The sequence below is a fragment of the Mesoplodon mirus genome (genome assembly GCF_964341445.2).
Source record: "Mesoplodon mirus genome assembly, chromosome: 9".
Lineage (NCBI taxonomy): Eukaryota > Metazoa > Chordata > Mammalia > Artiodactyla > Ziphiidae > Mesoplodon > Mesoplodon mirus.
Genome location: NC_138985.1, coordinates 82,352,183 through 82,378,971, shown reverse-complemented (window position 1 = coordinate 82,378,971; position 26,789 = coordinate 82,352,183). Strand labels below are relative to the sequence as shown.

Sequence of the window (26,789 nt, the reverse complement as noted above, 5' to 3'; positions counted from 1 at the left end):
CTTGCCTTTTCTGTTTCTGTGGGAAAATATCTTTTTAGACTTTTGTGAAAATTGTGAAAAAATCACAAAATTGTGATTGTATTGGATATATGGAGCACATAAATAATAACAAACAAGATGTTTACAGAAGACGTGTGTTGCCTGCTCTAAATCCACAGTCCCACTTCTCTGCCAAGTGAATCTTCGTTTATTCAGGTCTTGGAAGTAATTCTTTTATCTCAGAGTTAAGTTATAGTTGGTTTAGACTTGCCAGGGTAATCTTAGTCTCCTTGGTGAGTGGTCAGTTTAGAGCAGACATGTGACCCAATTCTGGCCAATGAGATCTAAGTAGAAGTCTGCTGGGCAAGACTTCCAGGAAAGCTTTATCTTCCTTATGAAAAGAAACAGAGGCATATGGTGTGGCCCTTTGCCCCTTTCATCCTACTTAGAAAATGATGTGTTGCCTTAGTGTAGAGAAGTCATCTTGTGACCATGAGGTGACATGTATAATTAAAAGACTAAGAGAATAGAAGATGCTGCTTTTGCTATTACCAAACTACTGAAACAATGCCAGTAGCTGTCTGCCTCTAGACTTCTCCTTATGCTCTTATTTTTAAGCCACAGCTCTTCAGATTTTCTATTACCTATAGCAGAGAGCATTCTTAAGTGATATAGTAACTAACACTCTTTCCTGTTGGTTGGCATAGTAGGTGTACAGCTCCTCATCTAGAAACCTGGCTTCAATTAATAACCTCAAAATATCTTTTCAACACTACTAGACTCTACCCCCAGAATGTACTCCTTAACCTGTATCAGAAGAGTTTGTTTTACATTAACATTTAGTTTTAGCAAAGTGTAAGTAGGATGATAAATTGACTATGAAAAAGCAAATTCATGTATTCTGTGATAGCATCTAAGATGACTCCCAGTGATCCCCCCTCCCCCACTTCTTGGTATTCATGCTTTGTGTAACATGTGTAATGTGTAAAAAAAAAAGCATGTGTAATTCATGCTTTGATTTGCTTCTAAATAGTAAAATGTGGCAAAAGTGATGGGGTGGTCACTTTCAAGATTAGGTTACAAAAGACCATGGCATCATCTTGCTTCCTTTCTTGCTCTCTTGCTTGCTTGCTCTGCTGGAAGCCAGCTGCCATGTTGTAAGCGGCCCTATGGAGAGGTCTGTGTGGAAGTTAACTGAAGGAGAACTCTAGCCAACAGCCACTGAAAAACTGAGTCCTCAATCCAGCAGCCTGGGAGGAACTGAATCCTACCATTGGCCATGCGAGTGAGCTTGGAAATGGGTCTTCTCCTAGTCGGGCTTTGAGATGACTCCAGCCCTGACACCTGGACTGCAGCCTGTGAGAGGCCCTGAACCAGAACTACTCAGCTAAGTCACACTTGGATTTCTGACACACTGTTAGATGGTAAATATTTGTTGTTCTAAGCTACTAAATTTGGGGGTCATTGGTTATGCAGCTAGAGATGACTAAAACAAACCATCTTTATTTTGATGATCATATTTTATTTTCTATTACATTGCTCTTTTTCTGTTAGATAATTTAATTTTTAAGCTTATAGAAAAATGTATATAATGAATGTACATAAATATCCTGGAATTTGGTCCTGGAGCAAAGTCTAGAAATATATGAGAAGGAAATGCAGCATTTTCAACTTTCTACAATTCATATCAAACTGAATATTAGAAAAGTTTTAGGCAATTGATAGTGTTATCAGCGCATATCCATAAAGTGCTTGGCTTTCTACCCAGATATGCACCAAAGACTAAGAGCCAGCTCCACCTAGAAGACGCATCACTGAATCTTGACTTCTGAATATAATGTCTTGAATGCACCAGCACAGGGGTTGCAAAAGAATCAACTGGAGGGAGGATGCTTGTTAAAATGCAGATGCTCAAGCCCATTTCAGACTCAGATCACACTCTCTGGGTTGGGGCCTGGGGAATCTTATGAAAAAGACTGAACTAGCGATTGACACATCCATTTGGATTTAGTGACAACTTCTTTTTTTTGCTGATACTCTTTCCCCTCCATGCCTGGAAGCCCTAGTCTGCTTCCTGCTTCTTTCTGGAAACTCCTCACGTGCTGGCTGGCATCTGGAAGTTGATGGATAATGAATGAATGGAAATTCTCTTGAAAAGCTTTTCCTAATTTAAACCTATAAATATTTATTATTGGACAAGGATGAATGACTACTATTTATTATGAAAAACACAAAAACTGGCAATAGAAATCCTGATTTATTTTTCATGACTCTAAACCCAGTATAAACAAATGCATGTTTTAAAAATCAAATATGTACTTCTAAAATCCTAACACATGAACCAAACCCACACATACAGAAGGAGGGTTGAGACTAATTTCAAACTCCCCTCAGTGTTCTCTCACATATTTCCAACATGTTGAACAGCCTTTGAAATCAGTGGAATAAATGTTGTCCATGAGTGTGTGGGTGTAGAGAGGGCTGAGAACTAACACAATTAAATGTTACCAGAACACAGGAACTTTGCTCTAATGCCTATGTGTTTTCTCAGGGGCAAGGGCAAAATACCCATTTGTTTACTGGGCTGAACTAGCACCACTGCAGGAAAAAAGCTGCAGTGTTCTTGCAGCCCAGACTGAAAAGAGGAGGCCTGGACTGTATCCTTAATGCTCGTGATTGCTTGGATTTCCAGAGGATCCACACACAGTCCTAGGAAAAATGTAAACCTGGGGTGGGAACATTGAAGTGTTCTTGGGCTGCTTTGGGCTGGCAGGTGCTAGGCAACTTCACCTTGTGGGAGAGCACAGGATTGCCTGAAGGGAGAGGGCTGCATTACTAACCAGGGTTTCAAGCTGGAAGAGGACAGAAAGGTGGGTATATACCTACCTCTGAGTGACAGAAGAGGGCTGGGTGTAGAAAGAGGGGTGCAGAGGGGACCTGCAGTCCCTGGCCTGGGCCTCTAGCTGGGACCCTTGAGTGTCTCTCTTTGGATTGACCTCCCTGTTGTTGCTTCTCAGACATTACAGAGACCACAGAATAATGATATTTTATACATATGGTGTCCTATTTCACTCATCTGCTTCTCTTCACAAACTTGTGAAGTTCTAGGTTACCTTCATAACAAGAATAAGGAAAGGTCACTTAACTAATAAATGAATGGACCAAACCAGGACCTAGGGCAGGTCTGTATCTGTTGTACCCATCTTGGTATCCTCCACAATTCCTAGTAGTACTATGCACACATTAATTAGCAAATATTCCTTCAATATGTATAGTATTTTAAAGGAGCTATAAATGTCCATTGAAAGAATGTAGGCATACATTAACTATCATATTAACTACTATGAATTCTTTTCCGATTTCACAAGTGCACTTTTATTTATTGATATTTTTGGTATCCCATTTTATTAAAAGAGATGTTCTTTTCACCATAGCTCTATAATACCACGACCTGATCAAAATGAAGTGTAGGGTTGGTTATCATTTAAATTACTTGAACAGCATGGAAAACCTACAGAGGAGGGGGCCATTCAAACTCAGAAGTCTTTAGCTTTAAGGAAGAATGATTTAGAAAATATTGATTAAAGCATGTTTTTGCTTGGTTGGGTTTTGCCTCAATGATCTGAATAACTACAATTGTGTAGACCTGGCCCCAAAGCAGGGGGCACGCACTGGAGTATGTTGAGGAGGGGAAGCAGGGGTAGAAGCAGAAGTAGCAGCCCAGCTCTTCGGGGGATCAGTAGAGCACACCAGTGGGGAAGAGATAGAGTGAGGAGAGTGAATTTGTTCTTTGGTGTCTCTAGTCTCCACTTTTCCTCATGTTTTCCTCTGTGTGTGTGTGTGTGTGTGTGTGTGTGTGTGTGTGTTTCCCCAGTGCAGGAGGCCTACATTGTAATTTGTACTTTAGAATGAATTTAGGTGACTATGTTCTTTTTCCTGTCAGGGGTTATAGGGGGATGCACAGAGCAAGGCAGAGCATCATCTCCAACTGTCCTTTATTGTGTCATTAATGGACTTAGGGCATGAGTGTGGCAGATATATTCTGAGGCAGGAGAGTTGTACAGAGGTTTTGGAAAAGCAGTGACATACATTATAGAGTACTATATGCCTCAATTGGTTCATCACATCCTGTATGTGAGGACCTTCAAAGCAGGTGTTATTTCCCCCATTTTACAGACCAGGAACCTGAGTCTCAGGGAGGTTGTAATCAGTGACTGAACCAAACGCAGGACTTAGGTCTCTTGGATCCTCCATCACACAACTCTCTTTAACCCCACACCAGTCCTTATTCTGTTTATGAAGCCCTACTCAATCAGAGTCACGTAGGAATTTCTGAATCCACATGCTCTGGTTGCTCTCCCTTGCCTGCAACCATGCTTCCCATCCAAACTAACAGAAAATGCTGCCCTGACTCAGCATAACCATTTCTACCAGGACAGGGCATGTGAATCCAAGCCAGAGGATGTAGCTGGCCTCCTTCTGCTGTCAAACCTCCATGCTCAGCATTACCCTCACTCTCCAGCAACCAAGCTCTTCTCTGGTCAGGACCCCGTGAGTCATTGACCATTGGTTACGAGGGTCCCCATTGCCTTGTCACCTCTCTGTGGCTTTTTCTGGTTTACCATAACATTGTACCTTTCCCTATTCCATTCCTGTAGGGCCAGTGGTTCTCAAACATTAGTCCACTCATTTCTTTGTTAAAATGCAGATTTCTGGGCACTGAGATTCTGAATCGGTTGTGTCTGAGAGTAGGGTCCTGGTGTCTGTACCTCCTCCCTCATTTTGATGCAAGTGGTTATAGGTAAGACACTTTGAGAAAAAAAAAAAAACTGTCTTAGGCTGTCTTAGCTCTCTGCTAGGTGAGAGGATCTGAAAAACCTAACACTCAGATCTGAGTGGGCATGATATTAAGTTAGTTGCTGTGTTGCTCTCTACTGTTGAAAGGCAATATGGTACCCTGATTGATAGCATGAGGGCTGCTTTGAATCTCAGCTTTGCTAAGCTACTAAAACTCCCTGTGCCTTAGTTTCTTATCTGTAAATTGTGGGTATAATGGTACATACTTCATAAGATTATTGTGTATTAAATGACTTAATTTATGCAAAATATTTGGGACAGTGCCAGGGGCAATGGTCAATACTACATCAGGAGCTTCTGGCCCAGGCACCCAAACCAGGAGAAGTGGGGAAGTGTCAGGGATTTCAGTAGCAGTGTTGGGAGGATGGAGGAGCTATCTTGGAACAGGAGAACCTCTTGGCATTCCCGAAATCACTTGGTGCAGATGGGTGCTTATTTTGCATTCTGCCATTAAGCAAATAAGAAGGATTAGCTCATCTCTTGCATGTGCGTTAGCCTTCTGGAGTTTATTGTAAACATGAGGCATACATGCCCCGGGGGAGAAGATGCTCCAGCTGACTGACTGGATGTGTCTGAAAGTGGCAGCAACACCAAGCAGACAAGACTCTCTTTGCTTTAGATTAATTCCTTTTTGCCTTATTCTTCCTTTCCTTTTGCCTTTCACCTGAAGGCAACCACCAGGTTTCTCCATCTTTTGCTCTTCTTAGGAGGGAGAATAAATGATCCTTGGGTTTGTATTACACTTTGAAAATTTAAGTTAAATTTCCCTGCTCTGATAACAAAAATATACACTCCTAGTTTACATCCTGTTATGTAAACTGTGTTCCTCTCAAAATTGTGTTCCTCTCAAAAAGATACAATGAAGTCCTAATCCCCAGTACCTCAGAATATGACCTTATTTGGAGACAGGGTCTTGTAGATATAATTAGGATGAGGTCACCCTGGTGTAGAAGGGGGCTCCCCATCTGAGATGGCTGGCATCCTTATAAGTAGATGGCAATGTGAAGATGCAAGGAGAAGGCCATATGATTGATTTGAGTTATGCAGCTGTAAGCCAAGGAATGCCAAAGATTGCCAGAAAACCAGAAGCTAGGGAGAGACAAGGATGGATTCCCCTTCAGGTTTCAGAGGGAGCATGGCCCTGCTGACGTTTTGATTTTGGACATCCAGACTCCAGAACCATGAGACTGTAAATATCTATTGCTTTAAGCCACCTAGTTTGTGATACTTTTTAAGGCATCCCTTGGAAACGAATATACATCCTTTTGAAATTGCTTGATGATGAGATGATTTGGGGGTTCCAGAGCATTTTCATACCTCCTTGAGTATGCTGTGCACTCTTTCTTCTGGGTATCCCAGTCATGAACCTAAAACCACATTTGGTGTACCTGAGACCAATTGGCCGTGAGCCTTCTTCAGGAATCTGGAACTATCTCTCCTGTCCACGTGGCCTCACATTTTCATTATTACAAAAAGCACCTAGTTTCAGGTGGCTTGGTACAAAGCAGGCTACATATCTTTTGATTCCTTTTTTTAAAATCTTCAGCCTTCTGGTATTGATTTGGTGGCAGTTGTTGATGTTGAGTGTTACCAAACAAATGACATGGAACAGTGCACATTGTAAAAACAGGCCAAGCAAGGGCCAGTGATAGGAGCACTGAGACTAGAGCATTGAACTTGAACAGGGAGGAGCCATACCTTGGGGGCGCTTATGTTTGTCATCCTTGAGGAGAAATAACTGCAGCCCTTCAAAGTGTTGGAAGCTTACTTCTCAAATAGAAAGTCCTGTATTGTTTAATGCATGGAAGTCTTATTTTATCCAAACATACAGTGATAAGGATTCATCCAGAGGGCTCACTTTCTCACAAAATTCTGTGTTTACACTTGGGAGTTTGTTATTCTTTAAACTTCTGGGCATGTCATGGGAAAAATATGAATGATCACTGCACTAAAGAAAATAAAAGCTCTTTCCATTCTATCAAAGACATAAGAGACGGAAATGTCTTCACTGTTTTCAAGCTACCCATTGGTTCACATAGACATTTGTTTGAACCAGAGCTTTTTAAACACTCTTAACTTTTTTTCAGTTTCTACAACTCACTTCCTGATGGCAGAGGTTGTTTCCTACCATTCACTTAAGTCAAACTAGTGTTACTAATAGTTTTCGTCTTACCTCACTGCTTGAATATTTTTCCCTCCAGTGCTTTAAGTCTGTTTATTAAACAAATGGAAAATTAATGAAATAAATCTCTGTAGGTTTGAACATTGCTTGGCTAGTGAGGAAAAGGATTTACACTAGGGTCCTTGTAAGGTCTAAGCAAGGATAATCACAGCCCATTATGTGGCTCCCAAGACACAGCTCCCAAGCTCTACCACAGGGTTACTCCATCTGGGCACTGTTGGCATTTTGGGCTAGATAATTCCTTGTTGTTAGGGTGAGGGTGCTGTCCTGGGAACTGTAGGGTGATTCTCAACATCTCTGTCTTCTACCCACCAGATGCCTGTAGCACCTCCTAAATTGTGACAACTAAAAATGTCTCCAGACATTGCCAAGTGTCCCCTGGGAGGGGGAGCAAAAAATTATCCCTGGTTGCAAACTGGTGCTCTAGAAAATCAGAATACAATTTGATGAGACTGTACCTGAACTTTAGAAACATTTATAGCCTAGAATGCATGCATATTTATTGCAGGCACTTTTGGTTTACAGTACTATGGCCTTGTGAATTCATTCATTCCTTCATTCAGTAGTTATGAAATACCTACTTTTTGAGGATGGAATAAATGAACCAAGCAAACAGAGCCAGGATAGGGTCTATGAGCTGGCTACGGTTGTCACTGAAAAGGGGACAGTGCAAATAAAATAGACATGGCGTCTGGCTGCTCAAGCTTACTTTTAGGGTAATAGAGGAAGTCACTTTCTTGCCCCTCCCCAAATCACTAACCTCTTGAATTTAGACCAGACCATTTTTTTCATCCAGCCTACCGCACAGCCCACACTTATTTAATGGTTTGATTTTGTATGTGTGTGAGATTATTTCTGCTACTAGACTGTAAGCTCCCTGGAATGTAGTAGATACTAAATTAATATTTGTTGAATATATAAATGAATAAATTAGTGAATGCTTCCATTTATTAAGTTATATTTCTCTCTTTCTCCTATTTACAAGAGCACAAACATGATAAAATCTCTTTTAGGAAAGAAAGTTCTGAATGTGTTATTATCTGGCCAGGGGCTAGTGATTGCATTTATTGATTGCATTCTATTATTCTAACCCAGTCATAGTAATTTTGGTAAAAGAATGATCAAAAGGTGAGTAATGTCAGGGAAGACAGATCTATTCAGTTTTTGTTTATCATGAAATTTGGGTTCATACCTACAGATTTAGGTTTAGATTTAAACCTATAGTTTAGCTTAGGGAGCTGATGAGCTCCCTGAGAATGAATGTTCAGGGGGTCTGGAATTCAAACAACTTCATTTTTACTTTCAGATTCATACAGCTGGGGTGCTAAATGATGGGATTAAAATCACATAGGGTCCTAAATTCTGAACTTTATATAGGTCAGAGAGAAACACTCTTTATAGCTGGGTAATGAGAAAATATGATTCAAAGTAATAGTGCTTCTGTCATGTAGTTCTTAGTCATCTGATCCTATTGCTCACAGATGGGCTGTTAAAAGAACTTCAGAAATGTGGCCATATGAACTAGGTGAATTTGATAACTGTCAGCACTCAGAAAGTCTGAGCATTTTCTATTTAGCTAGACCTTTTTAAGACCATTGCTCTAACTAAAGTTGCAAATAATTATGCACTTCTTTGTTATATGAACTAAGAGAAATTGGCTGGTTACAAAAAAAAAAAACAACAAAAATTACTGAAAGTTTGTAACCAACTTTGGAACTGATTTTCTGATCCATCTTTGAACACAAACAGCCAGTTTGGAGGCAAGGGAAGTAAAAGGAAAGACCACAGAGCTCTGAGCCCAAATGAGAAGGGGAAATGAACTCCAGCTCTTGATCTTCTTCAGGACCAAATATTTATTTGCAGTATATTTGCATTCAGCATGCCATCTGTTGATAGCTCAGTATTTCAAAGATGATTTAGTTAAGTCCCACAGCCTTAATATTAAGAGTAAGAATGGCAATTGGTAAAATCTAGGAAGAAGGTAATAAAAATAGTATTGATGAGGGGGTCCTCCACCGTTATCTCTGCATGGACTTTTACACATGTTTACAGCATTCCACACTTTTATGAATACTGGTTAACTGGAATCACAGAATTTTAGAAAAGTGACTTAGTGATCTTCTAGTTCAACTTATTGATTGTTAGATGAATAAACTGCTGTCCAAAGGGACCAAGTGACTTTTCCAAGGCCCAAGGTAACACTTGAGGTCAGTGTCCAAGAGAGATCTGGAATTCAGGTTTCATCTGAGGCTGTTTCCCCATCTGCTCTGAGGAGTGATTGGCATCAGTAAAGCACTTCTCAGTGACTTCTCTCTTCTCTGTGCCAGGCCCTGGAGAAGTGTGGGACACCTGCCATCCCTAGGTCCAGTGAAGTTTCCTGTGGCCTCCGCACCATTAGGAGAAAAACCAGTGCATATTGTCAGCTCCATTCCTAGTATGCCTGAACCATGAACCCAAGTGAAAAAGAGGCATAGGGATGACGTTCTGACACTCTAACCTGCTGATCTTCCTCTTGGGGAGAATAGAAAGAATGAGCAAAGGAAAGGGAAAAACACCAGGACTGAATTACATAAGTGACATGAGATTTATCCCACATACAAAGTCTATCTTATGTAGTTGCTATAGCAGAGTTCCAGAAAGCATTTTTTTTGTGATAGGAATTTGAGTGATAAATATCATATTCTAATAAAAATTCTAAGGACTCTGCACGATGAGGACCTAGAGAAGTAATAATTTCCCCACTGTAGCCCTTACACTCCTGAAAGTTTTGTCATGATACACAGTTTTATTATTAAGAAATTCTGCGAGTTGAAACCAGACTCAATTCCAGCTGTACATTAGCATCACCTGGGGAGCTTTCCAAAGGAAAAAGAATACATAGGCCTGGGCCCCATCCTAGACCAATTCAATCAGAATTTCTAGGGATGGAGCGTGTACAACAGTATTTTTAAATGTTCCCCAGATGATTTGCAGCTAGGGTAAAGGACCACTGGTCTAAAGTCACAAAACAGCCACCCTTTGCAGAAGCCACACTCTCTCATGAGTTTAAATCACAATAGGGATTTATACAAGCTGCAAAATTGTGTGACTATGCAATGTGTAGGAGGGATTGGATGGGCAGGCTTGCCATAAAGATAATGTTTCATACTGACCTTTTGGTACATACAATGCATGCATTTTGCAGTATTCTACTTTCAGATGTTTACCACTTGCATTCTCAACCACTGTTAACACAATGCCACATCAACTCCTCTTTGCCCCCAAACAAACCAGGTATCCTGCAGGAATAGAGGAAAGTGTTCATACATATGCTTGTGCTTAATTATGAGACTGTGTCAGTATTCTTATACACCAAATTGTAACTGTAGAGGTAGAAGGATTTGAGAAGCTACATAAACAAGTAAGTAATTTAACACACTACTCTTACAAAACAACCTCTTGTGACACATTCCTGGGATTAACCGCTCTCATTACTTGGAATTTCTTCTCCCATGTAACCTAACTTTTCTTTTTTTTAAACTAACCCCTTCCTCCTTTTTCCTTGTCCTGAATGGTGATTGTGTCTGAGCAGTATTTTCCTTGTTAAGTCTCATAAGAACCTAGCAGTAACTAAAGGCAGTTGTCATTTTATGTTCACTTTCAACTCTTCTAACAAACTGCCAGACAAAACAGTCCCTCCCCAGCCCTACCTGGGTGTTTCTCTTCATCTCTTATCTCCTTCCTTTTGCTCTTTCCTAGGATCTTTCCAGCATCTCTACCTCCCTCATAAGATCAAAACAGATCCTATATTTAATAAGTCTGACCAATAGCAAATAAAGTAGAGAATCTTGTCTGTGACATTTTTTTTTTGGATTACATTCTCCTTTTGATTCCATTCATTGTGCTTCCTTTAAAATATCATTAAATTATTGAGATGTTTAATGTTCAGAAACAATTGATAGACTTAGTTTTGGTCCCCTATTGCTCAAGGGGTATGGAGCATGATGGATTCATTTAAGGGTGTGTTTACAATAGTGATTCTCACCCAGGAGATCTTGGTCCCTTAGGGGCTGTGGAATTATTACAAGGGGTTTCTATATCCGTTGTGTTTACCAAGCATCTTGATTTTGCACATCACAAGCTCTCACAGAAATGACAACCCTCTCCTGATATTTTCTTATTTTTCATATATTTACCTATTTCTTTCCCACTTAATAGCTATATGTTTTATTCCTAGTCTTTTAACATTATCTTACTTTGTATTGGTTTTTATCTTATTTTTATGGACTATTTGTAATTTGCCAAAAATCACTTTGATGTTATTTTTTTATATATGTTAATAAGGTCATTGTAATTGGTGTCATTTGTAAGTTGAGAGTCCTCTTTAACTTGTTCATTCCAGTCATTGATAAAGTATTAAATGTGCTAGGATTGTGATCTTGGCTGTATATTAGATATCAGTCACACCTAAAATTCACATTACACATCATCACCCTTTTTTAATGGCAACTTTCTAGTCCTACCTATGCTTAACTGAATAATGACCCTGATTTCCTATACTTAGCTTATTGATGAGAAAACTATTTGGGGTCAAATTGACACATCTTACTCTTATCCTTATTAGAGTAAATCAACCTCCTATCACAGGAAATGATAGAAAGAAGCATATCTGGAAAAGGAGCTAACATTCATTTCACTTGGCCCAGACATCAATAATGAAACAAATGATGTCTGACCCCTTCTAGAAACATTTAAGTGTTTTGCTTGTTTTTTGTTTTTTTTTCTTCTGAGAAGAGATCTGAGATCTCTGACAGACCACCTATGAGGTACAAAGAAACTTCTATGCTGTTGAAATAGTGAATACCACATCCCCGCTAGTAAAATCTCATATCTCTGTGTACTTAATATCTAGAAGTAATAAAGCGAAAGAGAAGGAAGAAGAGGCTTGGGTTTCTCAAAGCTGTTATCTCCTTTAGGCTTTGAGAAAGGTTTTAGATTTTTCGTCAGGACTGTCTCCAGACCTAGTCATTCCTCTGATGTTTGCATTTGTGCAAAGGTGTATGGGGAGTCTGACAGGGAGTCCTTCTACCCCTCTCTTGGCAGGGGAGCTCTCATGTGGCCTGAGGCCCAACTCTCAGCCTTCATACTTCTGGCCCCAGGGGGCAGTGCCAAGCAGCAGCAATGGCATCTCTTGGTATTCTAGGAATCTGCCTGCCCTGCCTGCCAGATACTTAGGAGATTAGCCTTATTCTGCAGGCCCTGGGAAGTCATCCAGGTGCCTCAGCCTGCTTATTGGAAGGCTCAGGAGAGATGTATCTGTGTCCTCTTCAAACTGGAGATTAAAAAATTCTAAATAATAAATTTATATACATATTAGAGCAAGTTGTCTCTTTACCTTAGTAAATAGAGTGAATGTTTTTGGATTTCTTTCTTAATTATTTGGATATGTTTTTCCTTACAAGGCTTTAAATGTGGCCGCTGCAGAGAAAAGGAGCAAAGGAATACACTCAGTGACATAATCCTACTGTCTTTTAGCTCACTGAAGACATTCAATTACTTAAAAAAGAAATTTCAGATTCTTTTCAGCAGATTCAGTTTGGCATCCATTTTCTTTCTTTCTTCTTCTTTTTTTTTTTTTACTAAAGTACATGCATATTTTTATTTAATTGGTCTTTTCGCATGTCCACTTTTCCTCTAGACACGAAGTTGGTTCTTTTTTTAACATTTTTATGGGAGTATAATTGCTTTACAATGGTGTGTTAGTTTCTGCTTTATAACAAAGTGAATCAGTTATACATATACATATATCCCCATATCTCCTCCCTCTTGCATCTCCCTCCCTCCTACCCTCCCTATCCCACCCTTCTAGCTGGTCACAAAGCACCAAGCTGATCTCCCTGTGCTATGCGACTGCTTCCCACTAGCTATCTATTTTACATTTGGTCGTGTATATATGTCCATGCCACTCTCTCACTTTGTCCCACTTTACCCTTCCCCCTCCCCACATCTTCAAGTCCATGCTCTAGTAGGTCTGTGTCTTTATTCCCGTCTTGCTCCTAGGTTCTTCTGACCATTTTTTTTCTTTTTCTTTTTTTTTTTTTTTTTAGATTCCATATATATGTGTTAGCATACGGTGTTTGTTTTTCTCTTTCTGACTGACTTTGCTCTGTATGACAGACTCTAGGTCCATCCACCTCACTACAAATAACTCAATTTTGTTTCTTTTTATGGCTGAGCAATACTCCATTGTATATATGTGCCACATCTTCTTTATCAATTCATCTGTCAGTGGGCACTTAGGTTGCTTCCATGTCCTGGCTATTGTAAATAGAGCTGCAATGAACACTGTGGTACATGACTCTTTGAATTATGGTTTTCTCTGGGCATATGCCCAGTAGTGGGATTGCTGGGTTGTATGGTTGTTCTATTTTTATTTTTTTAAGGAACCTCCATAATACTGTTCTCCGTAGTGGCTGTATCAATTTACATTCCCACCAACAGTGCAGGAGGGTTCCCTTTTCTCCACACCCTCTCCAGAATTTATTGTTTGTAGATTTTTTGATGATGTTGGTATCCATTTTCTGACAGCAGACTCGGTGTGGGGCCCTGGGTGGGCACTGGGCAGCCACAGTCCTGGGGCCACCAGGGGCCACTGTTCTGTCCTGAAGGACTTACACATGATGTGGGAAGAGAAGAGGGGGGAGAGAGGCATGGGGATAGAGAAGCAGAATGCTTAGAGGGCTTTGATACATGCTAAAATAGAAACAAAAACAGAATGTGGTGGGAGCCAAGAAAAGAGATAACCAGTTCTGATGAGGGCAGTCAGGGAAGGCTGACAGAGGCCCAGATATCTGAGGTGAGCCTTGGTGGATGGCTGTGGTTCTGTCAGGCAGGCTCTGGTGCACAAGGATGCATGGCAGGCTCCATGCATGGTGCAGAGTAAGTGCTTCCTAAATATTTGCGGAATGGCCTTTCTAGGGAGCACCCATCTGAGAATGACTCTCATTCCTACCTTTATAACTAGAATAATAGGCTTACCCAAAATATCTTGGTGAACTGGTGGTTATTAACCATTTTAGACAAACAATTTCTCTCCCTACTAAAAAGCCTGACACTTAAGAACAAGTGAGAAAGAGGGCTCTGTTGACCTAACCAAAATAACTGGCAATGAAATCCAATGAATGCAGTTGCATTTCCTTGAAACGTTTTGGTATGCCCACTTCCAGCTATATATTATTATTACTAATATAGAAAAAAAACAGTGAGCCATGATTGATGGAACATTTTAATTGTTCTTCTGAGAGATTAATGGTACGTTGTAAAAATGCACTGTTCCTTACTTCTGGTATTTGTTTTTGAGAACAAATGTGTAGTTATTAGGGAGGAAGTCTCATAGAAACTACTTTCAGGATTAAATAGGCATTTCTCCCACTAGCATAAAACTAGGATTTTTCTCAATTGTTTCCTATTTTTACAATGTATTGCTGTAATGGCACGAATATCTGTAGAAACTGAACAGGCAAATTGAGAATCTTAAATGAAGCTATTAGATGCAAAGTGCCTGTCAGGACCTGCTTCATTTTCTCCCACCTAGCCCTCCCTGCACATCCAGGCAGGATCGGCTGCAGCCCAGGAGCTGTGGCCAACCTGGGCAGTCAGCGTGCTTTAAAGACTCAGGTAATTCAGCACAAGCCAGCGTTGCAGCTTGTCTGGTCCTGAGTGTGTGTTCCACTTCTAATCACTGGGACACATCCCCACTTTGTACCCCACTTTTGTCTTTGGGATTTGACCCTCCCTGCCTTGTTGGGAGGTCACCCAGCTTGCATATTTCTTGAGGTGTGTGGGGTTTTATCTTGGTCTTTACGTTGGTCCTTCCTCCTCCTTTCCCAACTCACCTACCAGGATCTAAAGTCTGACCTTAGAACTGTAGGCCTGTCACTCCCAAAGCAGACCATGTCTGGAATCCCCCTGCCAAATGCTGCTCAGCCACTCTGAGAACACAGTCATGTCTTTCCTCACTATGGAGATACCACTGTCTGCTTGGATCATGACCTGTTACAGAGAGGCACTGGAGCACAGTGGTTAAGAACCCTGGTCCTGGGGTCTAATTGTCTGGGTTCAAATTCTGAGTGTACCATTTCCTACCTATGAAATCCTGAGCAAATGGTCAGGTCTGAATTTCCTTATCTGCCAGATGAATATAACTGAAAATGATAGCACCTCCTCAAAGGGCTGTTGGAGGAATAAGTAAAATAATCTGTGCCAGCAAGCTAGCCTGTAGAAAGTGCTGGAGGAAGCCTTCCATGTCCTGTTTCACTCCCACCTGCACATTTGGCATCCCTTGGTTTGCCCTGTTGCACTGAAGTTAGCCCTTTCTGTTAGCAGAGGTCATATCTCATCAGGTCACTTCCTGGCCTAAAAACACCTCTGTGGGTTGCTGTGGCCTACAAAGGGATGGGTGCTTTGGCTGGGCACAGAAGGTCATGCTGATCTGGCTCCTGCTTGTGTCCCTTGCTCTGGCTACACTGACCTGCCACTGGTGCCCAGAACGTGTTAGGTGCCCTCAGGTCTCTGTAGCTTTGCTCCTGCTGCTCCCTCTGCTGGCATCCCTTTCCGGCCACACATGCCTGGTGCTCAGCCTTGGAGATTGTTGAGAACTCTCTGCTTTGTGTCCAACTATAGCGCATCCCTAAGTTACAGTGAACTCACTCAGATTTGTTTATATATTTGCTTTCCTGATAAACTCTTCGGGGCAGGAGCTGAGAGTTAATACTCAGTCAATGCCTGAACCTGATCGTGTCATCAGACATGGCAGCACCGTGCAAAGCAATGGATGTGGGGGACTCCTGGAGTTGGCACGTGCAAAGCCCAGTCCATCACAGGGCGGGTGGCAGGGCAGGGAGAAGGGGCCTTGTTGTCCTTTCTTTGTCTTTGCTTCTTTTCCTCCCAGTTTCCTACTTTCTCACTACTTGGGTTCAGAAATCAGAATCTTTTTCAGTTCTTCATTATAAATGAGAAACCATAATTGCGTTTGATGCCTACATCAGTGAGATGACCCGGTGTAATCTCTAGATGCAATTTATCTTTTTACATAGAATCTATCAATGTCCATTTATATTATAATGTCCTTGCTGGGCTCAAGAAAGGTTTAAATACTGAATGCATCTTTAAAATTTTTCACTTTTAAATTGCTATGAAATAATATATTAAGCACATACATACACCATCAAAACTTATTTAAGCCTTCTCAAAATTAAAAATGCCTGCTTCTTAATTACCTAAATAACTAACAGTGGCTAAAGGGAAGCTCAGTTGTGTCTTTAGGAATATGTACTTCCCCTGCTATGAAATGACCAACAAGAGACATCTTCTCAAGGTTTAATAAAGAAAACAAAATATATTTTATATCTAAAACATCAGCATAGGAGAGTCAGGAAATATGTATTCTGTGAAGGTGTAAATCTGTTCTACCAATTAAATTCCTTTGGTAGGTGCTCAGTACATGGATCATGCAGATTTCCTTTAAGACAAAATTAAAAGCACTTCCCCACTCTAAACAATGGCTCATGTGAAAGCATGCCATTTTATGTTTCCTGGACTAACTGAAAAAAATTAAAACTATTTTAAACATTTTAATCTTTGATTGAGTAGTTGACAAAATATGTGATGGAAGGATGTCAGTTTCATTAACCCTGTGTTGCAGGGAAAGAAACTAAGGTCTGAGGGTAGAGTAGATTGGCCCTGAAGAGCAACTCCTCCAAGTTATAGTACAGCTTGGTGGCCAATGAAGGATAGGAGAGAGGTGACACTGGAGACTGGAGAGGAAAGAAAAGCATGACATTCTTAAATGGAAGTTTTGCCCATTTTGCTAAAAAAATAGTGCAAGTAGGGACTTCCAATGTATTTCAGGTACAGGAATCAGTGACAGGTCATTGCCAATTCATTCATGACCATATAATTTTTCTTCCAAACTGGGACAATTCTGAGAATGAAAGGGGCATTATTAGTAATTAATTATAATTAATAATTAAAATAATTAATAGTTATTCAGGATAGCTATTGACCATTATTAACTTGTCTGCATGGGACAACCTAGAACATATGGCCACCCCGCCCCTAGGTCACTCTGAGGCTCTAAGCTTGCAGTTGGCTGTAAGCCCAAGTGGCCTCAAGGGATGGAGGACCACTGAGCAAGGCTGATTTGGGAACCCTCTATGGTGTTTCAGAACTCCTTGGCAGAGTTTAAACTGGCCTAACCTTCAAGTGTTCTTCTGGCAGGAAGAGCATCTAGAATTACATAGTGTGACTGAACTGTTCTCTTAGGGTAGAACCATTCAAGTGTATATCTTTAAGCCAGCCTTGGGTACAATAATTTCTAAGCCTGACTTCACAATCTAGGGAGCTTAGAGGCCCTAGATTAAGCCCCATCCCTAGATACTCTAGTTTAGTAACTATGTAGTGGGCCCAGGCATCTGTATTTTAAAAAATTCCTGTGATGATTCTGATGCCCAGGTGAATATGAGAGCCCTCTTGGGTTTATAAAGAGGATATGAGGTTTTAAAAAGGTTGAAAATTTTAAATTTTCAATAGGAAGATTAAAAGTCAAGCAACAATATGGGAAGGGAGAATATTAGAGAAGAACTAAAATCTTTTCTATAAGTTAATTATAATTTTTATAGGACCCAAACAGGGGCAAATTGTTTAAAAAATATATGTTCCTTTGGTGTTTTCCTAAATAAAAGTGGTACATTGGACTCTAAAAAAAAAAAATATATATATATATATTACATATTTTATATGTATATTTTAAATATATGTTCCTTATTTTCCCCTAGCCTTACTTACTGGCTCAGGAACAATTCGAGGCATTATAGATGAGGCATGTTTTAAACTATGCCCTAAAGATTTTAAGATTTTACCATACAGTAGAATTTGGTAAAGGAATTTCAGCAAAAGTTTTCAAAGGAAACTGCAATGAAGAGAGACAAGGAAGATAGTCATAAACTCTTTGTGGGCAGTGCTCATATCTATCTTTGTTCCATATTGTAGTGCACGGCATATAATAGATATATAGTAATCATTTATTGAAAGGTGAATGGGTTTGGGAGGGGAATGCTATTATATGAGAATGACTCTCATTCTTTTCTTTATAGTTAGAGAAATTGAAGCATAGAAATGTAAAATAGCTTGCTCAAAATATTTTTAAGGCTGGTGTTTATTAGCTTTGATTAGTTAAACAAGTTTGCTCTTTGTTTATGTGCTCCACTCTCAGGGACTGCTGAGAAAGAGAAATCTGTTGCCCTGAAATCCTTCCCCCTCCTTCTTTGGTGTCCCACACTAATGGGACTAGACACTTTCTAGTTTGGCCCTTAGGTTGAAACCAAAACTGATCTGATTACTATGTGCATGCCTTTTCTTGATTTTTAAAGAATCAGAATTTTGTGTCTATATATTTAAGAATCATTAACATTCAAGTTTTAAAAAAGAAAGTTAACAAAAGTCACAAAAATTTCTTTTCTTGGCACAGTACTCTTTCTACTCTGTCCAGGTGCCTCTGAGCACCTGTGGTTAAGCATATTTCTAGGGGCTAAGGGCTACCTTTTTAGAAAACTTCTTTTAACAGAAGTATAGCATGCAAATCTTTTTCTCCAGGGCTTTAGTGTATAGTAACTTAGATAATATATATAGGGTCCAGCGAGTGGAAGAAGAGTGTGTGTTTCTTGGCCTAAACCATCTTTGTATGAAAATAGCAGCCCTACCCTTTTCCCACTGCAAATCTGGCCAGGAGGATCATGAAAGGGCCCAGGAGCCCATAGCCCAGTGCACACAGCCCTATTCTTCTAGGGGTCAGCTCACTCTGGATATTTCATCATAGAGAACAATAACTTATGGTTAAAAGTAGGGCAAACTAAAAAGCAGTTTAATTTAGAGTATGAAAGTGTCTGTTATTTTATGAACTTGAGTGGGCAGGATGCATAAGCAGGTGGTTTTTGAAATTATTGGACTTTCCAGATGCAATAGTTTGCAGCTGTTCTTACTTCAAACCCCTTTAAAAGGTAGCCAGCACTGCTGTCGATTGGAAGAATAACCCACATCATGAACTTTTTCATAATTCAAGAATATTTGGTGTATCTTATCTTAAATTTTAATAAATAATATGAAATTTTATTCAGTTAGAACCAAAGTTGAGCTAATTCTTCAATTTTTTTTGACCACAATTTGGAGGTGGAGAAAGAAAAAATACTTTCTTTTAATAAGCATTTAAAATGTATGTCACTGTTGACTGAATTTGAAAGTGTTTCAGATGGTTATGAATGAATAATGTCCCCCATTTTAATATTGTTATTTGCTCAGTGATGTGAGAATAATTTCCCACCACACATGACCATAGTGCTCTTTTACAAGCTGGGGATTCTGAACTCCATGCATAATCTCATGTGTGGCAGAGTATCAGTCACCATCTTGTGAGGCTATCTCCTAAACAAACAAATAAGCCAAACCAATACCAATCCCAATAGAAGAGACTATTAACATGGTGTTGAGTGCTTTGGGGCAGTCTGACCTTTTAAATCTTATGCTTTGATTATATCAAGCAAACATGAAATTTAAAATCTCTGTTATATTGATATTAATTACTAATTGCTCTAGAATGCTTTATAGTTGAAAGGGATCATGGCGGCATTAGGCCGTTATTTTGAAACCCAAACTGATTACCATGCGCATCCCTTTTCTTGACTGCTAAAGAAAATTTTGTATCTGTGTATATTTAAGAATCATTATATTCAAATTTTAGAAAAGAAGGTTACAAATGCATATTTTTATTTTCAACAAAGATCTCCTCTCAGATGTACTGATTTGTCTCAGAGCTAGGCTCAGAATCATCTCAGCTCATTTCTCCTCTCATGACAATAATCCGTGAAAATCACATAATCTTATCTATTCATGCCTTATGATATATTTCAAAATATCTGTTTTGGACACTAACCATGTGAAAACGTGGATAGAAATTTAAACTTTTTTAACTCTTAAGTTTCTCTTAATGTTAAAAAAAGGAATTGGAGGTTAACCCGGTAACCATTACATTCTCTTCCAATTCTAAAATTCTGTCATTTTGTGCCTATGTGGTTTTATTCCCAGTGCCACTGCATACTGTTCTTCTCATTTCAAGTCCAGACCATGATGCAATTACATCATAACTGTTTGCTCCTCATCCAGACTGGCTACCTTTTATTACATCCTGTACCTTAACCAGTCATCTTCCAAAGAGCCCACCTTCATCATGTCATTCCAAGCTTGAAATCTTCTTGGCTTCCCACTGCTGACATGATAAAGTTCAAACTTATCAGGAGTACTGGATTCAGGATTCTATCATTTGGCCACGATCAGTCGTTTCATCTCTATGACCTACCACTATGCCACATGAACTCTAATTTCAGTCAAAATGGGCTGCTAAACCTTCCAGACTTATGACCTGTGTGTGACATTCCCATCTCCATGTCTTGTCATTTAGAATGTCCTTCTGTACTTTTCTCAGCTATTTGCATTCCATCTGTCGATTATGACCCAACTCACATTGCACCTCCTTCATGCCCTTCTCCATTAAACTATCTATAATGCATCCTTCTCTCACCCTAATGCCCTATCCAAGTAGGGTCTCCCTAACACTTAATATCAGTACCATTCACTTTCAAAAAAACTTTATTGAGGAATAATTACAAATATAATATTTAAAGTGTACAACATGATGACTTGATATACATCCATATTGTAAATGATTACCAAGATCAAGATAATTAATGATTCACTTTTAAATAAACTTTTTATTATGCAATATTCAATACTACTTACTTTTGATTTATTATAGTATATATTTGGTATATTTCCAAAATTATAATGAGAAACCTTACAATAGAGACTGCATAAAAAAGCATGCCAGTTGAAAAAGAAAGTGAAAAATCAAACCCATATGTGAGAGAGAATAAGTAACATGGATTAATGAAACTTAAAAATCTAGTTATATGTTTCTTAGCAAATAAAAAAAGGACCAATTAGATAGCATTTGGAAGTGACTTACTGTTGTGATATTGTGTGTGTGTGTGTGTGTATGTATGTATGTGTGTGTGTGTATTTTTAATCTGTATGCATCTTGTCTTCACTAACTCTAATCTTTGTGATTTCTAGGACTTATTTTAGGAATTACACTTTGTAGTATGTAGCACAGTGTCTAGTCTAGCGTATGATGAGTTTAACAAATTGATTGATGGCTAATGTGATATCAGAATCATAAATTTGAAGCCATTTTCTTTATTAGAAAATCAAAATAGTACATAATAAACATATGAATGAAATGTGAGCATAAGAAAACATAGAAATCTCAGAGGGAGAATGGACAGTCTGAAGGTATGACCATTTTAATTAGAAGAAATTTTAAAAAGCGTTCATAACTTACTCTTTTTTTCAATAAATGTCTATACAGACATCTCATAATATGGTGTAGCAAACCTTTAGTGAAATAAGAAACCAACTTTATTGGAACTAAATTGTTCAGTCTAATTTATGTCACTATCACTAGTGGAATAGGTGATAATACTCTACCTTCTTGAAGTATAAATTCACAGCACATCCATCTTCTGAGTTTTCTTCCCTACCCTAAATAGCTGTTTTATGGGACTAAAAGGATACTGTGCAGATACACTATGCTGCTCCTCACACTGTACATCAGTGTTTCATTTCTTCTCCATTTATAAGTTTCTGAACTTGGTATGGGGACATTTTTAATATATAGAGAATGAGCACTCTAGTCCAATGCTGTCCAGTAGTAATTTCCATGAAGGTGGAAGTGTTCTAAATCTGTGCTGTCCAATATGGTAGCTACTAGCCTTAAGTGTTGAGAACTCAAAATGTAGCTAGTGTGACCGAAGACTGTATTTTAAATTGTATTTAATGTTAATTACTTGGAATTTAAATTGAAATAGCCAAAAGTGGCTAGTGACTATAGAATCGGACAGAATTGGCAGCTTTTACAGAGCTGCTTGCTTTTAGAACAGACCTTTTCTTACCTGATTTGGTAACTCTAACAGTAGATTCAGTTGGCCACCGTTTCTTTATTATCATGTGAAGTTTTAAGCTACCATGCATTAAGAGTGAAGCTTTGGGTGTCTTTATTATTTTAAGAAGTCTATGTAATCAAAAGTAAAATTTAGAGAAATTTATTATTTACTGTCTCGGTAACATGGAGAGGATCATCACTGTTTCTATCATTAGATTTGTGCTTGGATTCAAAGAAAAAAAATTATAAAATAGGAGTCTCCACTGGGTGTAGGCCCCCTTTCCTGGCCCTACTGGCAGATATACTCTTTGCATCTCTCTTTGCAGGGCATTCTCTGAAGGTCTCTTTAAGCAAGACATCTGAGTAAGCGGGCCTACCAAATTCTTCTCGAGGTAGATTTTTTCTGTCTGATTGTCTTGTTTTGCTCACAGTTCTTTGAGCAAGTGGGTGGGGTTTGCTTTCTCTAGGCCAGCAGAAGCTTTTTCTAACTCTTCCTTTTAATTTCTTTAATATGAGGATCTCCACACTTGCTCTTTGAAATGCTATTTTGTGAACTATTTCCACTAAGTCTTTTATGCCTTTTTTCCATTTGTGTTGAATTCTCTTTTCCCAGTGGGGCCTTTCTTTCTCAACTTAGTCATGCTATGTGTGGAGACCCACATCTACACTGCTGGCTTCTCTGACTCATCCTGGGAGGTTCACTTGCTTCAGGAATCCCACTCAACACTGCAGTGGAACAACAGGGAGGCTCTAATGAAGCTAGGCCCTTCTGAAATCTGCATCTTTTCCTGGCACTTTTCCTTCTTGTCCAAAGCTACATGAGAAGGGAAACAAGCAAAAATGCCCTTTCCTCCTTTAAGGCAATGTTTTTAGTAAATAGTTTTTAGCAATTCTAATTTCCAGTTTATAAGCTATTTTTGTTATTGCTGCTGCTTTTAAATATTCCATAATCTGGCTAGTAGAAAAGCCTGCTAAGGCTCCAATTTTCCTTTTTCCTCCACCAGCAAGCCAAGAGAGTCAATTTTGACAGTTACATTTTCCTTCTAGTTGCAGATTAAATTGTTCCCCTTTTTGAAATATATTATTTATAAATGTGAACAGTCTCTGAACTATGGCCCCTGCCATCCTGGATAGGAGGCTGGGTGGGTGGAAACTGCTCATCCACCCCATTGGCTGCTCTGGGGGTCTTCACACTTTAATCTTCCAGGCCAGGAATTTCCTTGGTCATCCCCCTTCCTGAAAGAAAACCCTCTGCCAAGGATGGCTCAGGCCTATGATTTCCCAATCAAGATGGGTTTAAGCAACAAATTCCTCTGATGAGATTTGTTCAGAGGGTCAAAGTTGAGTAACATAATCATAATCAAAAAGTGACCACCCAGTCAGATCTAAGTTTAGCCAATACCCATTCAGTTAACCTATTTTTAATCTTACCAAGCACATCCTTAAAGTATGAAAAGGAACTCCAACCTGAACATCCCATTAGCTCAGGGAAGGCTTACCCAAGCAGTCACTAAAGAAGCAACTTTCCACACCTAACTAGAGGTCTATAGGAGAAATCAAAAGGCACATATTATTTTGGTTGTGTAAATATGCATAGCTGTGTACAACAAGCGCCATGTTTCTCCAGTTAAATACCCTTCATATAAATATTAAATATTTGATTCTATTCTGTATATATATGTGTGTGTGTATATATACATATATATACACACACACATATATATATTTCATCTTTAGTCAGAAGCATTTCTACCTACTTTGTTATTTTTAAGAAAATCACTTCAGGTTATCTTAATTTTAGCTGAGGGAACCTGCTCACTTAGTATTCCGGTTGTCACCTTTGGCACAAGACCTTACCAAACGATCTCACTGCTTAATTCTATATACAGTGGTGCGCCACCCTTCACTTAGACTTTCAACCTGAAAACGGAAAAAGGGTGACCTGCAGCGCAAACATCTCACCCTCTCAAGGAGTGCGGGGCTGTTTCTTGCTGAGATCCAGAGGTTCATTTGCCAGGAGAAGGGTGCAGTTAAATGAACTCCTACAAAACTCAAGTTAGCTAAGTTCCAGATGAACTAACCGGCAGGAGTGGGGAGGGAGATGTGACATTTCTGACGACCGCGGGAGTTCCCTTACATCAAGCCCAGAAAATGGTGAGTGTGTGGCAAAGACAGGGAAAGATACACAGGCTGCTGGCCAGAGGAGAGCTGTCCCGGCCCTCTCAGCGTCTTCTCGGGGCACATCCCTTCCTTGCTGGCCACCTCACCTTACCTTGACCACGTCGTCGTTGAGATGCTTGGGGTCGCGGTTGACCAGGTCGATCTCCTTGGTGTGCGCGTCGTACACTTGCTTCTCGTTCATCTCTTCTGCCATGGCCTTGTTGTTGGGCTTGTAGATGTTGCCCTGTTCCCGGATGGGAACAGTGTAGAGATGTCCCTGCGGAGGGCGGACGGCCAGGAGGGGGAGGGTGGCACCGGCGGTGGGAAGAAAATTTCAAAAAGAAAAACCGGCGATCAGAAAAGTCAGCCTAGTAGCGCGGCAAACCTCGACGCTCAAAATCGAACTAACCGCTTCGGAAGCGGTGGCTCCGCGCACAGTAAACTCCTTGGAGCCGCAAGCTTTTTAAGAGGATCGAGGAGAGGACACCACACCCCTCGGTACCAGGCAGGGAGCTCCTGCCTCCCCCGCCCGCCACCGCCAGGGGTCAGGGCAGACCCCGCCGTAAGATCCGCCCCGGCCTCAGCCCTGCGCAAGCCCTGCCCGCGGCACCCCGCGGAGACCCCCGCAGGGGAGAGGACCAGACTTCCGACTTTTCTCCAGCCCCTCTCTCCGCCACGCCACCCTCTACCCGAGCTCTTCACCTGTTCCCGTCCCTGGCCTCCATTTCCCTTCCCTCCATAATCCCTTCTAGCTTCATCCTTAAGACCCAGCTGGAACCCCCCCGACCCATGGAGTGTCCCCGTTTTCGTTCCTTCCTAGCCGAGTATCCTTCGCACCTGTCCGCGTCCCCCACCCTCCCTTTGGAGTCTCTGTTCCTGCGCAGCTCCCACCACTCCCCTGGTGCTCACAATCCCGCATCCCCCATCTTTGGATCGAGCCAAGTGTTAGACCCTCCTAAACTCTCTAGAACGGTATCTAATCTGCACAACACCCCGGCCCACCCTCAGGTCACTCCCAGGCTGCCGGCCGGTAGCTGAACGGCGGCTGAGTTTGGGAAAACGAGGTCTCCACACCCAGGTGGAGACCGAGCGCCGGGAGGTGGTTGGAAGGGCCGGGGGTGGGGAGTGGTAGTTAGGGGGAGGGGAGGGCCGCTCCTCTCCAAACACCCCTGCCAGGCGCCGAGATGCAGGAAGAGTTCTTGAGGTGGCCCAAGAGCTTTGGAAAGTGCAAACAAGACGCGCGCTGTCGCCCCGGCCAGCCGGTTCAGGCGCCTGGCGGGGAGTCGGGGGGACTGTCCCCAAGACTGCGAGTGAATGAGCTCCCACCCTCTGCTCTGGCTCTCTGCCTCCCAGCAGACTGGGGCCGGACCGTGGGGGTTCCGCAATAAGGCAGTGCCCCTGAGCCATTCAGAAACGCACCCTCGGTCTGGCAGACCCAACTTGAGGACCCCGACGACCCCCTTTTCCGCGATCCTCTAGCTTAGGGGCTCCCTTGGCCCCCTTCCTAACAGGAAAACATAAAACATTCCTGCCTCCTCTTCACCTCCCCGCCCAGACCCATTCCTCAGCAATGCCAGGGAGAGGAGTGCTCCGACGTCGAGAGAGGGCTGAGGCAAGCAAAGCAGTCGGAGTATTTGGAGTGGGAGATAGCAGAAGAAGCACTTCTTGCGCGCCGCGATCCCGGAGCACACCCACCCGAGCCTACCTCTGAGTCTACGTATTTGCCCCCCGACATTCTGGCCCGTGGCTGGATGAAGGCTCTGAGATTTCCCTGGGCTGTGATTTAAGGGAACTGAGGAAGGAAGATCTTGTATTGTAGGGGGGGGGGGAGGCTCTGGCGGGGGGTGGGGGGGGTGGGCGGTGGCTGGGAGGGAGCCTCCTGGCTCTCCGCCAAGGGTTTGTTCTGCTCGCGGTTGGCCGGGATGTGTGCTGCGCCGGGTCTAGGCACATCCCCAAGGTTTTGGCAGCAGAGGGCGGGGAGCGCTCGCAGGGAATAAAGAGCAGTGAGAAAGCATTTTCACTGGCTGGGCTGCTTGGGCAGATATTTTAAACCTGGGGCAACATTTTTCCAACTCTAAGCCACTGAGAGGCGTCCGGGCGGGGGAGCTAATGTTTTCGCAGTGCATCATCCTAGCAGGGGTGGGGAGTGGAGGAAGTCGAGTGCCTGCAGAGATGCCCAGTATGGGCAACCGAACTTCAGAAAGAATTCTGCCCTGTTCTAAGCCTTTTCTTCTCATCGCCCACGTTCCTTCGCTGCTTAAGACACAACTATCTCCCTGTTTCACAGAGGAAGGGATGAAAAATGACCCGGAACCTTTAGGTGCATTTCACATCTAAACACAAAGAAGGAATCTGTGTGGGTGCGTGTGTGATGTGCTTTTGGTGACACTGGTTTACATCTAGTCTGTGTGGATGGAAACTTGGAGAAACAGGCATGCAGAATTTAACGTTTACCAACCGCTTCTGAAATGTCTCTCAAATGCTTTGAAATAAGAAATAAAAATGTTTAACTCTTCTATTAATTTATTACTGTTTTCCCCTGGAACAAAAGAAACAGGTGATGCCATATTTACAAAATACATA

The 26,789-nt window shown here is 41.1% G+C and overlaps 2 protein-coding genes and 1 long non-coding RNA gene across 5 annotated transcripts in view; 1 reads left to right on the top strand and 2 right to left on the bottom strand.

The window, feature by feature from the left end:
* Positions 1-26,018, bottom strand: part of CAV1 (caveolin 1) — a 33,643-nt gene extending 7,625 nt beyond the window's left edge. The window contains exons 1-2 of one of the 2 annotated variants that reach the window (XM_082631608.1): positions 25,912-26,018; positions 24,319-24,483 (exon numbers count right to left, since the gene is read on the bottom strand). In XM_082631608.1, the coding sequence (XP_082487734.1) occupies positions 24,319-24,483; positions 25,912-25,941 (195 nt within the window). In that variant the 5' untranslated portion in view covers positions 25,942-26,018. Of the gene's footprint in view, positions 1-24,318; positions 24,484-25,208; positions 25,285-25,911 lie in introns of those variants that run through there. The other variant, XM_082631607.1, reaches the window with a different exon arrangement.
* The window catches only part of TFEC (transcription factor EC), a 662,156-nt gene that overhangs the window by 108,271 nt on the left and 527,096 nt on the right, over positions 1-26,789 (top strand). The gene's annotated exons all lie outside the window — the stretch shown is intronic.
* LOC309809981 lies at positions 11,795-18,397 on the bottom strand. Its single transcript, XR_014294928.1, has 2 exons — positions 14,763-18,397; positions 11,795-14,731 (listed from the first exon to the last, which is right to left on the bottom strand). It is a non-coding gene; the product is annotated as an uncharacterized lncRNA (long non-coding RNA).